Below are 17,167 nucleotides of genomic sequence, written 5' to 3'. Positions count from 1 at the left end.
TAAGCTAGCTACAATATAACTAATAGTTACATTGTATCTAGCTTAGGTTTTATTTTTTTTTCACAGCTAAGTTTGTATTTATTTTAACTAGGTAGATTAGTTAGTAAATAGTTATTAATTATTTACTAACTACCTAGCTAAAATAAATACAAATTTAACTGTAAAATAAAACCTAACCTGAGTTACACTAAAACCTAACCTTAGACTACAATGAAATAAATTACATTTATTAAATACAATTAACTAAATTACAAAAAACACACTAAATTACACAAAATAAAAAACAAATTATCAAATATTTAAACTAATTACACCTAATCTAATAGCCCTATCAAAATAAAAAAGCCCCCCAAAATAAAAAAAACCCTATCCTAACCTAAACTTCCAATAGCCCTTTAAAGCTATTTAATTGTAGTCTAAGGTTTTAGTGTAACTCAGGTTAGGTTTTATTTTACAGGTAAATTTGTATTTATTTTAGCTAGGTAGCTAGTAAATAGTTAATAACTATTTACTAACTAGTCTACCTAGTTAAAATAAATACAAACTTAGCTGTGAAATAAAAATAAAACCTAAGCTAGATACAATGTAACTATTAGTTATATTGTAGCAAGCTTAGGGTTTATTTTATAAGTAAGTATTTAATTTTAAATAGGAATTATTTAGGTATTACATTTTTATTTAGATTTATTTTAATTATATTAAAGTTAGTGGGTGTTAGGGTTAGTGTTAGACTTAGAGTTAGGGGTTAATAACTTTAGTATAGGTGCGGCGACGTTGGGGCGGAAGATTAGGGGTTAATAAATGTAGGTAGGTGGCGGCGATGTTAGGGACGGCAGATTAGGGGTTAATAAGTGTAATGTAGGTGGCGGCGACATTGGGGGCGCCAGATTAGGGGTTAATAACTGTAATGTAGGTGGCAGCAGTGTCTGGGGCGGCAGATTAGGGGTGTTTAGACTCAGGGTTTATGTTAGGGTGTTAGGTGTAAACATACATTTTGTTTCCCCATAGGAATCAATGGGGTTGCGTTACAGAGCTTTACGCTCCTTTATTGCAGGTGTTAGGCTTTTTTTCAGCCGGCTCTCCCCATTGATGTCTATGGGGAAATCGTGCACGAGCACGTAAAACCAGCTCACCGCAGCGCTGGTATTGGAGTGCGGTATGGAGCTCAATTTTGCTTTATGCTGACTTATTGCCTGCTAACGCCAGGTTTTTGCAAACCTGTAATACCAGCGCTGTAGGGAGGTGAGCGGTGACAATAACTTGCAAGTTGGTACCGAGCAGCTCTTACCGCAAAACTCGTAATCTAGCCGATTATCTTTGCTTTTGTAATTATTTAGTCATTGTCTTAAAATAAGTTAGTGGTCACATATTATTACCTTGTAGATTGGTATCACCAAAAAAGTGAAAAGTATTAGTAATGATGGAAAACAAGTCACTTTAAGTTTCAATAAAGAGGGAAAATGTGACTAGTTCTCTTGTTAAATATAAGAAAAAGCCAGATTTCTTACTCAAAGATATAATTTCTTACTAGGTGGTGGAATAGTCTGTCCCTGTTATTGATGATATTACTGCTTAATTTTATCACAGGTGATATGAACAGTTTATTTCATAAAATGAGATATTCCCACTTTTTCTCATCCAAACTGTCTTGCCACATATATGACTAACCCAGTTCCGTTTCTACAATGTTCTTCGGTTTCTGCAGTGCTCCCAGCTGTCCCATATTTTAAGGGATGTCCTTACTATATTTCACCATACAAAAGTAACAACTGCTAAAAGGCAACTCTGTGTTAACACTGTAGGAGTAACTACATTATATCAAGAATGTGGCCCTAGGGAGCATCAATGAATACTCAAACACACTCTGGAGCCACACAGAAAAATGTGTTAAAATGAAGTACCACTATATGACAGGGCTTTCCTCTTTCCCATTGAGGCCCCAGAGCTTCATTATTGCTGACCAGGTCAGATTTATGGCCTGATGATCTAAACCTCTCCACTTAGGTGAGATGATCTAAAATGATCCTCCAGCACTGAGAGATCCTTAGTGAAATTCTTAAAAGGCAGTTTTTGCTAAACAAGAGACGTTCCCTGCATAGCTGTATGTGAAAAAGAGAGACAAGCCCAGTGCAATATAACACTGCATGACATTAGAGTTCTGCTGCATTTATACTTTGTGCTTTGTAATTTATATTACTTTAAGCTTCATATTATTCTATTACATTTAAACTTTGCACTTTCTATTTTGTATTTTATTCTGTATACAGCTGTGTATTTAGAATTGTAATTTTGCAAATTCTAATTATGCTTTCAGAGTTTCTGTGTAACATTAACAATACACTTTGTATATTTATATGTATCTTTTAAAAATAATATTGCACTTTGCATTTCTTCTATTTAAAATAAAACTACTGACAGCTTCAGTTTCCCAGAGAGCTTCATTACTTTTTATTGGCCAGAAAAGCAAATATTCTCTAGTTTGGAGAGAAATTTCAGTCCAGACTTTGCAGGGGCTAAACTCGCTGAATTCTATAAGGAAAAGGATGGAACCTGGGAGTCCCAGAGTGATGAGAGATGCCTTTTATAGAAAATAATGAAGCTCTCTTAGATGCAGACTTTCACACGGTAGTAGAAGGTAACTGTAAAACACCTGGGGCTGATACAAATGCTCAGTTTGCATCAATTACAAATTTTACTGAAATGTTTTTGCTACAATTACACTTTGTTTTGACTATAGTTTAGTATATATTACTTTTCTGTAAGTTAAATATGTGTATTGTAATTTTTTAGCAAATTTCACCTGCATACATGTGGTGATAAAAATCAGCGAGAGCAGCTTGTTTAAAATCCTTAATGCACTTCACATGACTTGTGAGAGAGCTTCAGACATACCAGAAAACACTTCTGTCCTTCCCACCTTCTGAAGCTGTGTTTTATTTTGCAATAAAGAAAATACCAAGTGCAAGGGAAGTTGTAAAAGATACACTGAAATATACAAAGAATGATCCTTATTTGTTAAAGTAACAGATAAATTTCTAAGCATAATCAGAATTTGGAAAATTACTGCTGGATCTAAATCGAAATGTATTAAAATATAAAATAGAAAGTGCAAAGCTTGAATTTAATAATACTTAAAGGACCCAATCTGAAGTGTAAAGTAATATAAAATATAATGCACAAAGTGTAAATATAACAAAACTCTCATATCATGCAGTGCTATATTGCACTGGGTTTGTCTCTCATTCAAATACAGAAATGAGAGAGATCTCACAGTGCTGGAGAGTTCCGCCCTTTTTCTTTGAGCATTCAGAGAGTTCAGCCTCTGTGAAGTCGGCACTACAATTTCTCTCCATGCAGGAGAATCTTTAATCATCAGGCCTTTAGAGTTAACGTTCTATGCCACTTGCCAACAGTAAGATGTAGACATAAAGCATAGTACCTTATTTCCTGTAGCAAAATCTCATGTTTATATCTTTGTGTTACCTATTCAATAAAATACTACAATAACGATAATAATAGTTCCTGAGGAAGATTGACTGCTTCAATATATTATTTATGTTATTATACATTTTACCTAGAAAGATTGGCTCTAAGTAAAAACTGATGCCAATAAAATGCCATCATTTTGGATAGTAAAGCTATATGTATGAACATTTCTCACACTGGCATAAAGGTTCAAGGCACAAGCCAGGTCAAGTTTAAAAAAAATGAAGTAAATTTGAGGTTCCATCTTTTTTAACCATTTGCTGTCCCTAGGACATTATTACTAGTGACGACTTACAGCTGCATGACAAGGTAGAAATGGGAAGTACTCTCATAGATATCCTCAAGCGTCACAATGTTATCATGTTTGATCCTAAACAGAAGAGAATAAAGCAAAACATATTTGTTACAATTCATCTGAAGATTATATATAAATATATAAACAAAATCTGGTAAAGTATTTAAACAGTCACAAAATTAAACATTAAGAGCTAGATTACACGTGGAGCACACGATAATTAATCAGTGGCTGGTTATTGCTACTGCAAGCAATTTGCTCTTATAAAATTAACCTGAGATTAGATCTCTGGTTAATTTTATTAACCTGCCCCAAATGCCCCTAAAATACAGTCTAGTGTATTGTATTAAAAAATAAAGATAGCAGCATCTTTATTTTTTTTATAAAATAACTGAACTAGGCAGTATTTTGGGGCTGATGTTAGCGGGAGTGGGGTGTTTAAAAAAAAAAGTGCTTTACATTGCGGTCTATGGGAACTGTGTGTTCCCAGTAAAAATATATGTATATGCTTACATACATATATATTTATGTGTTAATATGTGTATATATACATTTTATATATTCATATATATTTAAATTTGCTGCCATTGCTGTGCTACTTACCCCATTCACTGCGCTTAGGTTGGAGCCTATGGAAGCACACTCTTGTGAGTGCAATGCTTCCCAGCAATGCGAAGGCGAGCTCGAGTTTGCATTGCTGACAACTTGTAATACCAGGGCACATTAGCATGCGCTGATATTACACAGTGGAGCACAAATATCGCTTTTATAAAAGTGGCATTTAGCTCTCCACTTGTAATTTGGCCGTTATCGTTTGTGCTATTGCTTTTTATATTTTTCTATAGTAAGTTACCTTCTTAAAAACTTTCAAGTTAAGAACTTTCTAAGATACAAACATGCGTTTGCATATCAAATCACGGAAGTTAGTTACATTTTTGTTCACGCCATGCCATCCCTATAAGCTGTTTTACTATACAGGGTAAGATTAAAAATGTTTTCTTTACAGTATTGTTTGTTTTTTATGTACTACTGTACTGTAATTTGTGTGAAAAGAATTACAAAGTGAGGGTTAAAATACTTTTTACACAAATTACAATACAGTTGACCTTACAAACAAATTGGACTTACAAACGTGCTCCCGGAACAGAACAGGTACGTAAGTAGGAGACTTACTGTATTTTGAAATTTAGTTTGTGATTTTCCATATATTTGAACTTGATTTATAGCTAATTAAAGGGACATAATACTCATATGCTAAATCACTTGAAACTGATGCAGTATAACTGTAAAAAGCTGACAGGAAAATATCACCTGAACATCTCTATGTAAAAAAGGAAGATATTTTACCTCACAATCTCCTCAGCTCAGCAGAGTAAGTTCTGTGTAAAAAGTTATACTCAGCTGCTCCCAGCTGCAGGTAAAAAAAAATAAAAAAATGAAGAAATGAACAGCAGCCAATCAGCATCAGCAGTGCTGAGGTCATGAACTCTTTTACTGTGATCTCATGAGATTTCACTTAACTCTCATGAGATTTCATAGTAAGCTGAATAGGGAAATAATATGAGAGTGCACGAGGCTCATCCCCTTAGCTGTCCCAGGACAGACATACTAAAATGCTTCTTAGAAATCCTTTACAATGGGATGTGGCTACTGAGGAACTTTTGAGGTAAAATATCTTCCTTTTTTACATAGAGATGTTCAGGTGATATTTTCTAGTCAGCTTTTTACAGTTATACTGCATCACTTTCAAGTGTTTAAACATTTGGGTATTATGGCCCTTTAAGTATTATAATCATAGCATAAGTAACATCAATTGTAAAGGGGTTGGGATGTCATTAGAGCATATTTCATTTTCTTATTTTTAGTGCTTCAAAATATTATGTGTGGATACATTTAAGGAGACATACAAGTCAAAAACATATTGTTTCCCCCCTCTATTTCCCCCCTAAAATTAGTGTTTTTCTCCCCACTACACTCAGAGAGGATGGCGGATCCATTTGAAACCTGGTCCTGCAACATGCTACACAGTGAATTCTTGGTTATCAGAGGAGCTCTTTTATATATGTCCCTAATTGGCCACAGGAAAATTGATAATATAAGAAGATTTACAAGGGGTATGCTACTTGATTGCAAAACAATGCACATTTTACCAATACGTACATAATAAATACAGTTGTTTTACAAGACAGTTCTTAATTGATAACTTATTGTATACAATATATATTATCAACAAATTGTATTTGTATTACAGCTTACTTTTTCAGCACAGCTATTTCGTTTTCCAGGCTCTTGTCTCTGGAGTTGTGCGCCTTCTTGATGCACTTCAGTGCAAAATGGTGCCCCGTGGACCGCTGTTTTACCAGGAAAACCTCAGAGAAAGCTCCTCTGCAATAAAAAGTAAAAAATAAATAATTATATAACAATTTTACTATAACTAGGGAGATGCCAAAAAATACCGGTACAGTTATATTGATTTTGGTATAATTCATTATTAAAATCAAAGTAATAGGAGGTTTTTCAATAAGGATGAGTAAACTTAATGGAATATTTGAAGGGGGGGGGGAAGCATTTTAGCAGTATTTATTCCTTCTAAACAAGTATTGGATGATTCATAAACATTTTTGCAGAAAAATTATTTTTTGTATAATGTAATTTTTTGTTGACTACTGAATGTAATATTTAATTAGTGAATGTTAGATTTTAATGTTGGCTATGATTCAGATGTACTAACTATTCAAATGTTACATTTGAATATTCACTTGTTATATTTAAAATAAAAATGTTGCCATTTGTTCTATAGAAGCAATTAGTTGTCAAGGGGAACATTTATTCTACTATTTGAATTATAAAACACAGGCACATCTCTGTCCTTCAGATATATGCTGTTCATAAACCACCTCTATAAAACTATTAAAACAACTAATAATGCTACTAGCCTATCATTTTAAAGTATACATCTCAATAAATATGTGCTTACAAATATAAATCTCAGTAGAGACATTAACTAATCTATACTATAATCGCGTTTGTAACCAAAAGAATCCACCTTGATGCAACGTAGGGAAACCCGAAGCCTTTAAAAAACAAAACAAAACATGCAACCGCCCGCACAAAATAAATAAAAAACACGTAACCGCCCGCAAGAAATAAAAATAAAAACACGTACAGTATAACACCCGTAGTATAACTAAAAAACCTAACCTATTAAGTTATTAACCCCTAATCCGCAAATAACATAATTAAAATATTAACCTCTAAACCACCAACCCCGCACATTGCAATAAACCTATTTAACTTATTATCTCTTAAGCCACCAACCCCCCACATCACAATAAACCTATTTTACCTATTAACCCCTAAACCACCAACCCCCCACATTGCAATAACTCTAATTAATATATTAACCCCTATACTGCCAAAGCCCCCACAATGCAAATAACTAATTTAATTACTAAGCCCCCTAACCTAACGCCCCCTAAATTAACCCCAATTACTACTAAATTACAATTAAAATAAAAAAAAACATAACATTAAATTGCAAAAAAATAAAAAAGTATAACATTACAGATACAAATAAACAAAATTATCAAAAATAAAAATAAATTATACTTAATCCCTATGAAAATAAAGAAGCCTCCGCAAATAAAAACACCCCCTAATCTAAACTACCAATAGCCCTTAAAGGAACAGTAAACACAGTAGATTTGCATAATCAACAAATGCAAGATAACAAGACAATACAATAGCATTTACTCTGAATTTCAAATGAGTAGTAGATTTTTTTTCCAACAAATTTTAAAGTTATGTATATTTCCACTCCCCCTGTACCATGTGATAGCAATCAGCCAATCACAAATGCATATACGTATAGTCTGTGAATTCTTGCACATGCTCAGTAGGAGCTGGTGACTCATAAAGTGTAACTATAAAAGACTGTGCACATTTTTTTTAATGTAAGTAAATTGGAAAGTTGTTTAAAATAACATGCTGTATCTGAATCATGAAAATTTAATTTGACCTCAGTATCCCTTTAAAAGGGCCTTTTGTAGGGCATTGCCCTAAGTTAAACAACTCTTTTACCTCTAAAATATACCCCTAATAGTAAAAAAAAACCCACCCCCAACCCCCAAAATAAAAAAACTAAACTGCCCCTTGCCCCTAAAGGGTCATTTGTATGGGCATTGCCCTTAAAGGGACAGTCTAGTATAAATTAAACTTTCATTATTCAGATAGGACTTTTAATTTTAATCAACTTTCCAATTTACTTTTATCATCAAATTTGCTTTTTTCTCTTGGTATTCTTAGTTTAAACTAAACCTAGGTAGGCTCATATGCTAATTTCTAAGCCTTTGAGGGCTGCCTCTTATCACATGCTTTTTAAATCTCTTTTCAACACAAAGACAGAAAGTACACGTGGGCCATATAGATAACACTGTGTTCAGGCACAGGGGGTTATTTAAGATCTAGCACAGCACAATGCTAAATGCAAGACAATAGATAAATTAATAAACAGTCACAGTCATGTGATCAGGGGGCTGGAAGAAGGTTCCTAGATACAAGGTAATCACAGAGGTAAAAAGTATATTAATATAACTGTGTTGGTTATGCAAAACTGGGGAATTGGTAATAAAGGGATTAACTATCTTTTAAAACAATAACAATTCTATGGTAGACTGTCCCTTTAAAGGGCATTCAGGTCTTTTTCATGCCAAAAAAAACCCCTAATCTGAACCCCCCCCCCCCAAAAAATAAGAATAAAAAAGCCTAAACCTAAGCCCCAAATAGGTAGTCACTGTTCCTGAAGTCCGGCGAAAAGTTCTTCTTCTAGACGGATTTATCATATTCTATCTTCATTCAGAGTGAAGACGGAGCTGTGTTCCTGATGCCTGGATCCTCAGCGGCGGTCCTCAGTGGTGGCGGTCCTCGGCGGCGTGGAGGCTCCTCTTTATGCGATTGTCCGTCGCACACTGAAGATTAAATGCAAGGTACCCATATTTATTGGGTACCTTGCATTTCTATTGGCTGAAATTTTAAATCAGCCAATAGGATAAGAGCTACTGAAATCTTATTGGCTAATTTGAGCAGCCAATAGGATTTTAGTAGCTCTAATCCTATTGGCAGATTTCAAAATGTCAGCCAATAGGAATGCAAGGTACCCCAAATTGATTGCGGTGCCTTGCATTCAATCTTTAGTGTACGATGGACATCGGATGAAGAGGAGCCTCCATGCCGTCGAGGACCACCACGAGGACCGCAACCGTTGAGGACCACCACTGATGATCCACACATGGGGGAAGACAGATCCGCACCTCCATGGAGATAGAAGATCATGGAGTACCTATTTGGGGCTTAGTCTTAGGCTTCTTTTTTATTTTTTGGGGTGGCTTTTTTTTAGATTAGGGTTTTTTAGTCTGGAAAAGAGCTGATTGCCCTTTTAAGGGCAATGCCCATACAAATGCCCCTTTAGGGGCAATGGGTAGATTAGTTTTTATTTTAGTGTTATTTTTTTTATTTTGGGGGGATTGGTGGATGGGGGGGTTTACTGTTAGGGGGTAATTGTTAATTCTTGTAAGTAAAAGAGCTGTTTAACTTAGGGCAATGCCCTACAAAAATATATTTTTTAATAATTGTCTTTTACATTTGGAGTATTAATTAATTTATTTATAGTTATATTTAAATACATACATATTTATGCATACACCCCCCCCATATGTTCATGCATCTACAGATAGAAAGATAAATGATAGATAGATAGATACACAAGCGCACACACACACACTTATATTTAGAGAGAGAGAGAGGTGTGTCTTTTCAGTGAACCTGAACAGTGCTATGACCTCAATCTGAATACATTTACGTAGAAGCAACAGCGATTCAGATAAAAAGAACAAACATTGACCTTAAGAGCTGTATGTATAAAACAAACAAAAACGTCTTTATTTAAGTGCATCTGCAAATGTGTGGTATCAAAGAGATTTTTTTTTTTTACGTTTATTGTACATCTCAGTCTATTTTGTTTATCTTTAAATGCACCGAATGCCACTCCAATTCAGACATTTAATGACTGAATAAAACCCTCAGTAAAATGAAGGATATTTGGCACATGAGTTTTTTCATGCCAATCAAATACAGAGTGCTTATTTAGAGGACAATACACCATTTAATTTAAGATGATGGTACAAAGTGTATACAATGAAAATATGACATCTATCTAGTCTTGTGGCACCTCAGAAGCTTCATTCATTGCTTTGCAACACCCAGCGTGTGTCTGATAAAGCGCTGCTTTCATTAGCCAAGTAACCTGCTGTTTCAATGTGTTCTCTCGTTACAGTTTAATAACCTGGACAATCTGCCACTCAAAAAGACAAGGATACTAATTAAGCAAACAATATTAAAGTGATCAATTTTTAAAAAAAGGGGAAATTATATGAGGGTTTATCATTTGACTTGTGAACTGAAATAAAGTTGACAAACTATAAAAACTAAAATGCGTACTTGCTGCCCAACAAAAGGCAATGGGGATTATCAGTTGGAACATGCTTTTGGTGGGTAGTGGAAAGTGTTGGACACGGAAGTGCAAATTTAGCTTTATAAACTTTTAGCCAAGGCAAGTACATATCTTCAAATATACATACATTTTTAAGAAGCTAAAGAATATTACAAATGAGTGGGATTTAAAGTTAGCATCACAAACTGCACTATTCTGTAATTAGGATGCAAAAAACTAAGCAAAAAACTGTAAATATCACTTTACAGATATAAATAAACAGGAGAATCTGGACGTAGGAATTATTATTTCTTATAGTTTGGAGTTTTGTAAGCAATGCAATAGAGCAGAAGGAAAAGTCAGTGGGATGTTTGACCGTATATAAAGAAAGCTTAGCAGCAGAAAAAGTGAGGATCCTTGTTACCTTATAGATCTCTTAAATATTGAGTATAGTTCTGGAGACAATGCCCCCTGTTTATTAATGGGCTGGCTGACAAGGTTCCAGGCAGGTAACCTGTCCATTTAAGCTAGCATTGAGTGAGGCACCATTTGTTGCCCACATTTATCATTGCATGAGCAAATGTTTGTGCAGCCCTGCCCCCTGTTCTTGCTCAATCAATCATGAAAGAGCAGGGCCTGTCAATCACCTGGGAAGAAGCAGAACAATCTAAATACAAAGACAATATTTTTATACATTTTAAGACTATTTTGTGCTTGTTAAAAAAAGACAAATGATTCTGAATATGTATCTGGATTGACACAAATACCAAATTCTATATTCATGCATATGCCTATTACATACATGTAAATGTCCCTCCAGTATCTTACCAATAATATTTCTGTAGAATCTTCAGAAAGAGACATTTTCTTACATCTAAATTAATTTAAAAATGATTACTTTTGTTTATTAAAAAACAGTGGTTCCAGTACAGAATGTACTTCTCTTTCTTGCCAAGCTAAAAGAGGTTTGTTCACATTAACAAATACAACTGTTAGAGCGTTGGATACTACAGTATCAGTTACACACAAACATGCATTTTCTTTTGGCTTCTATTTAAAGGTACAGTCTAAAAATGTTATTGTTATAACATTTAAATCTCTAAATGTCTGCCTGTTTTTAAGCCACTATAGACAGCCTCTTAATTACATGCTTTTGTATTTGCTTTTCACAACAGGAGACTGCTAGTTCATGTGGGCCATATAGATAACATTGTGTTAACGCCCGAGGAGTTATTTAAGATTTAGCACAACACGGTACTAAATGCAAGTCAATAGATAACAAATAAAAAGTTACGTGATCAAGGGGCTGTCAGAAGATGCTTAGATACAAGTTAATCACAGAGGTAAAAAGTATATTAAAGGGACATTAAACCCCAAATTTTTCTTTCATAATTCAGACAGAGAATACAATTTTAAACAACATTCCAATTTGCTTCTATTATCTAATCTGCTTTATTCTTTAGATATCCTTAGTTAAAGAAATAGCAATGCACATGGGTGAGCCAATCACATGAGGCATCTATGTGCAGCCACCAATCAGAAGCTACTGAGCCTATCTAGATATGCTTATCAGGAAAGAATATCAAGAGAATGAAGCAAAGTAGATAATAGAAGTAAATTAGAAAGTTGTTTAAAATTGTATTCTCTATCTGAATCATGAAAGAAAAAAAAGTGGGTGTAATGTCCCTTTAATATAACTGTTGGTTATGCAAAACTGGGGAATGGGTAATAAAGGTATTTTCTATCTTTTAAAACAATACAAATTCTATTGTAGACTGTCCCTTTAAGTTGAAATATACTTCCTTTAACACTTTTTTTTAATGTAAAAGAAACTATTTTAATTGAATTGAGATTGTTTCATATGTGTGATAGAAAATGTATCTCAATGCTCTGATGCAAACTTTGCAAAACAAAATGTAGCCACGTATAAGAATGTTCATCCTCGATTGTTTGCAGTGATATTAATAAGATGTTTGCTGAATACTGCAAGTATTTCCCACTAGGCACAGTTAATTGAAATAGTAGCGAAGATATAATTCATGCAAAAAGAACCATCCCAATGAAAGCAACGATTTAATTGAGCTGATGCTGTTAATTCAGTAGTATACAAAATGCTATTAATATTTCTTGTTGTTTCAGTCTTTAAAGCAGCTATACTGGTGTATCACAAACCAATTCAATTATGGGGCTTAGTCCAATCTGTTAGAGAAGCTTTTCTCATGGGCAATAAGCCATTTCCAAATTCAAAACCATTCTAATCCAAGAGAAAAACAGTTTTTTTTAATGATGTTTAAATTACTTTGTACTATGTAAATTAATATGATTCTTTGTTCATCCATTAATAGTGGCTTTGCCGGGGAGCTGGCCCCTCAATGTATTACCCAACTTTAACTTTCTCCCTACGTTTCCTACGTCAAACCTCATATGCTCCTATGCCTGACCTAAACCCTGCCTGGGCTTGTCCAAGACATACCAACCCGTGACATGCCCTCTACCCTGCCGATAACATGCCCAGCCCTTCAGTGGCACACCCCTGTAATAGACATGTACAATGCTAAACATTTTGTTTAGTTTTGTTTAGTTTTCATTAGTTAAATAAATAATGTCGTTTCGGCAAATTAGTTTAGATAAGTTTAAAAAAAAATTGTTTCGGAAAATTAATTACCTTAAGTTAAATAGTTTTTTCGGATCCGTTCGTTTTTTCGGATCCATTCTTTATTCATATTCATTATTCTATTCTGAAGTTTAGAATAGAATAATGCATATGAATAAAGAATGGATCCCAAAAAAACAAAAGGATCCCAAAAAAACGATTTAACTTACCATAATTAATATGCCGGCAATTGCTGAAACACATCGCCAACATCGCCAACACAGCCTATTAACCCCTAAAAAGCCCCCCCCACAATGTCGACACTAAATAAACCTATTAACCCCTAAACCGCCGTTCCCCAACACTAATTAAATCTAATAACCCCTAAACTGCAGTTCCTCGACATTGTCAACACTAACTAAACCTATCAACCCCTAAACCGCAGTTCCTCAACATCGCCAACACTAACTAAAACACAAAATAAACCTATTAACCCCTAAACCGCTGTTCCCAAACATCGCCAACACTAACTAAACCTATTAATCCCTAAACCGCAGTTTTCCGACATCGCCGACACTAACTAAACCTATTAACCCCTAAACCGCAGTTCCCCGACACTGACAAAACCTATTAACCCCTAAACCGCAGTTCCCCGACATTGTCGACACTAACTAAACGTATTAACCCCTAAACCACTGTACACCCACATTGCCAACACTAACTAAAACACTAAATAAACCTATTAACCCCTAAACTGCCGTACACCCACAAGACTAACACTAACTAAACCTATTAACCCGTAAACCGTTGCCCCCACATCGCAACAACCTAAATTAAACTATATTGACCCCTAAACCTAACACCCCCTAACTTTAACATAATTAAAATAGACCTAAATTAAAGTTACAATTATTAACTAACTACCTATTTAAAAATAAATACAAACTATAATAATAATAAATAATAATAATAATAAATAAATACATTTTATTATTTTTGGATAATTTAGTTTGTTATTTTTTGTAATGGGATTTTTAGATTAGGCATTTTTTTATTTTTAATGGGCCGAAAAAGAGCTGAATGCCCTTTTAAGGGTAATACCCATACAAATGCCCTTTGCAGGGCAATTGGTAGATTAGGTTTATTTTTATTTTGTTGCTTTGGGGGGTGGGGGTTTGTAATGTTAGGGGGTGCTTTTATTTGTTTGCAAAAGAGCTGTTAACTTTAGAGCAATGCCCTACAAAAGGCCTTTTTAAGGGCCCTTGGTATCTTATTATAGATTAGGGTTTTTTATTTTGGGGTGAGTTTTTTTTTTTTTTAAACGGGGTATTAGAATAGGAATAATTTTTATTATTTATTATTTTGTTATTTTTTGTAATTGTAGTTTTAATTTTTTAGTAATGTTAGGTCTTTTATTTTTAGTAATGTTAGGTTATATTAGTTTAAGCTTAGGTTTTATTTTTATTTCACAGGTAAGTTTGTTTTTATTTTAACTAGGTAGTTAGTAAATAGTTATTTTGTAGCTAGCTTAGGTTTTATTTTTATTTCACAGGTAAGTTTGTATTTATTTTTAAATAGGTAGTTAGTTAATAATTGTAAATTTAATTTAGGTCTATTTTAATTATGTTAAAGTTAGGGGGTGTTAGGTTTAGGGGTTCATAGTTTAATTTAGGTTGTTGCGATGTGGGGGATGACGGTTTATGGGTTAATAGGTTTAGTTAGTGTTGGCAATGTTTGGGAAAGGCGATTTAGGGGTATATAGGTTTATTTACACCTAGATTTAGAGTTTTGCGGCCAAAGGGGTGCGTTAGCTACGCGTCTTTTTTTTCTAGCGCTGCTTCTAAACAACGCTGGTATTGAGAGTTCTCTGAATGGCTGCGTTAGGCTCCAAAAAGGGAGCGTTGAGCCGAATTTACCGCCACTTCAACCCTCAATACCAGCGTTGCTTACGGTAGCGGCTAGCTGGAAAAATGTGCTCGTGCACGATTCCCCCATAGGAAACAATGGGGCAGTTTGGGCTGAAAAAAAATCTAACACCTGCAAAAAAGCAGCGTTCAGCTCCTAACGCAGCCCCATTGTTTCCTATGGGGAAACACTCTCTAAGTCTGCACCTAACACCCTAACATGAACCCAGAGTTTAAACACCCCTAACCTTACACTTATTAACCCCTAATCTTCCACCCCCGCTATCGCTGACCCCTGCATATTATTATTAACCCCTAATCTGCCGCTCCGGACACCGCCGCAACCTACATTATACCTATGTACCCCTAATCTGCTGCCCCTAACATCGCCGACACCTACATAATATTTATTAACCCCTAATCTGCCCCCCCCCCAACGTCGCCAATACCTAACTACACTTATTAACCCCTAATCTGCTGACCGGACCTCACCGCTACTCTAATAAATGTATTAACCGCTAAAGCTAATTCTAACCCTAACCCTAACACCCCCTAAATTAAATATAATTTTAATCTAATGAAATAAATTAAATATTATTAACTAAAGTATTCCTATTTAAAGCTAAATACTTACCTGTAAAATAAACCCTAATATAGCTACAATATAAAGAATAATTATATTGTAGCTATTGTAGAGTTTATTTTTATTTTACAGGCAACTTTGTATTTATTTTATTTAGGTACAAGAGCTATTAAATAGTTATTAACTATTTAATAGCTACCTAGTTAAAATAATTACTAAATTACCTGTAAAATAAATCCTAACCTAAGTTACAATTAAACCTAACACTACACTATCAATAAATTAATTAAATAAATTACCTACAATTAAATAAACTAAACTAAATTACAAAAAACAACAACACTAAATTGCAAAAAAAAAAGATTACAAGAATTTTAAGCTAATTACACCTACTCTAATCCCCCTAATAAAATAACAAAGCACCCCAAAATAATAAAGGTCCCTACACTATTCTAAATTAAAAAGTAACCAGCTCTTTTACCAGCCCTTAAAAGGGCTTTTTGCGGGGCATGCCCCAAAGTAATTAGCTCTTTTGCCTGTAAAAAAAAACACAATACCAGCCCCCAACATTACAACCCACCACCCACATACCCCTACTCTAACCCAAACCCCCCTTAAATAAACCTAACACTACCCCCCTGAAGATCTCCCTACCTTGAGTCGTCTTCACCCAGCCGGGCACCGATGGACCAAAAGAGGACATCCGGAGCAGCAGAAGTCTTCATCCTATCCGGGCAGAAGAGGACATCCGGACCGGCAGACATCTTCATCCAAGCGGCATCTTCTATCTTCATCCATCCGGAGCGGAGCAGAGCCATCTTCTTCCAGCCGACACGGATCCATCCTTCTTCACCGACGCCTACTCGCCGAATGAAGGTTCCTTTAAGGGACTTAATACAAGATGGCGTCGCTTGAATTCTGATTGGCTGATAGGATTCTGTGAGCCAATCGGAATTAAGGTAAGAAAAATCTGATTGGCTGATTATTTTTTAATTTAGAATAGGGGAGTTATCTTTATTATTTTGGGGGCTTTGTTAGTTTATTAGGGGGCTTAGAGTAATTAGCTTAAAATTCTTATAATCTTTTTTTTTTTTTTTAATTTAGTGTTTGTTTTTGTTTTGTAATTTAGTTTAGTTTATTTAATTGCATGTAATTGTAGTTAATTTATTTAATTAATTTATTGATAGTGTAGATTGATAGTGTAGTGTTAGGTTTAATTGTAACTTAGGTTAGGATTTATTTTACAGGCAATTTGGTAATTATTTTAACTAGGTAGCTATTAAATAGTTAATAACTATTTAATAGCTATTGTACCTAGTTAAAATAAATACAAAGTTGCCTGTAAAATAAAAATAAACCCTACAATAGCTACAATATAATTATTCTTTATATTGTAGCTATATTATGGTTTATTTTACAGGTAAGTATTTAGCTTTGAATAGGAATACTTTAGTTAATAATATTTAATTTATTTCGTTAGATTAAAATTATATTTAATTTAGGGGGGTGTTAGGGTTAGGGTTAGACTTAGCTTTAGGGGTTAATACATTTATTATAGTAGGGGCAAGGTCCGGTCGGCAGATTAGGGGTTAATACTTGAAGTTAGGTGTCAGAGATGTTAGGGAGGGCAGATTAGGGGTTAATACTATTTATTATAGGGTTTGCAAGGCGGGAGTGCGGCGGTTTAGGGGTTAATACATTTATTAGAGTAGCGACGAGGTCCTGTCGGCAGATTATGGGTTAATAAGTGTAGGTAGGTAGCGGCGACGTTGGGGGGGCAGATTAGGGGTTAATAAATATTATATAGGTGTCGGCGATG

At 34.5% G+C, this 17,167-nt stretch overlaps 1 protein-coding gene across 1 annotated transcript in view; it reads right to left on the bottom strand.

The window, feature by feature from the left end:
• The window catches only part of LOC128652394 (caM kinase-like vesicle-associated protein), a 74,708-nt gene that overhangs the window by 32,530 nt on the left and 25,011 nt on the right, over positions 1 to 17,167 (bottom strand). Inside the window, exons 2-3 of the mRNA XM_053705332.1 lie at positions 6,038 to 6,166; positions 3,782 to 3,856 (exon numbers count right to left, since the gene is read on the bottom strand). Coding sequence (XP_053561307.1) covers positions 3,782 to 3,856; positions 6,038 to 6,166 — 204 coding nt within the window. The remainder of the gene's footprint in view (positions 1 to 3,781; positions 3,857 to 6,037; positions 6,167 to 17,167) is intronic.

Source organism: Bombina bombina, chromosome 3 (genome assembly GCF_027579735.1).
Source record: "Bombina bombina isolate aBomBom1 chromosome 3, aBomBom1.pri, whole genome shotgun sequence".
Classification (NCBI taxonomy): domain Eukaryota; kingdom Metazoa; phylum Chordata; class Amphibia; order Anura; family Bombinatoridae; genus Bombina; species Bombina bombina.
Note: the sequence above shows the minus strand (reverse complement) of the source record. Positions and strands in the feature narration are given on the sequence as shown.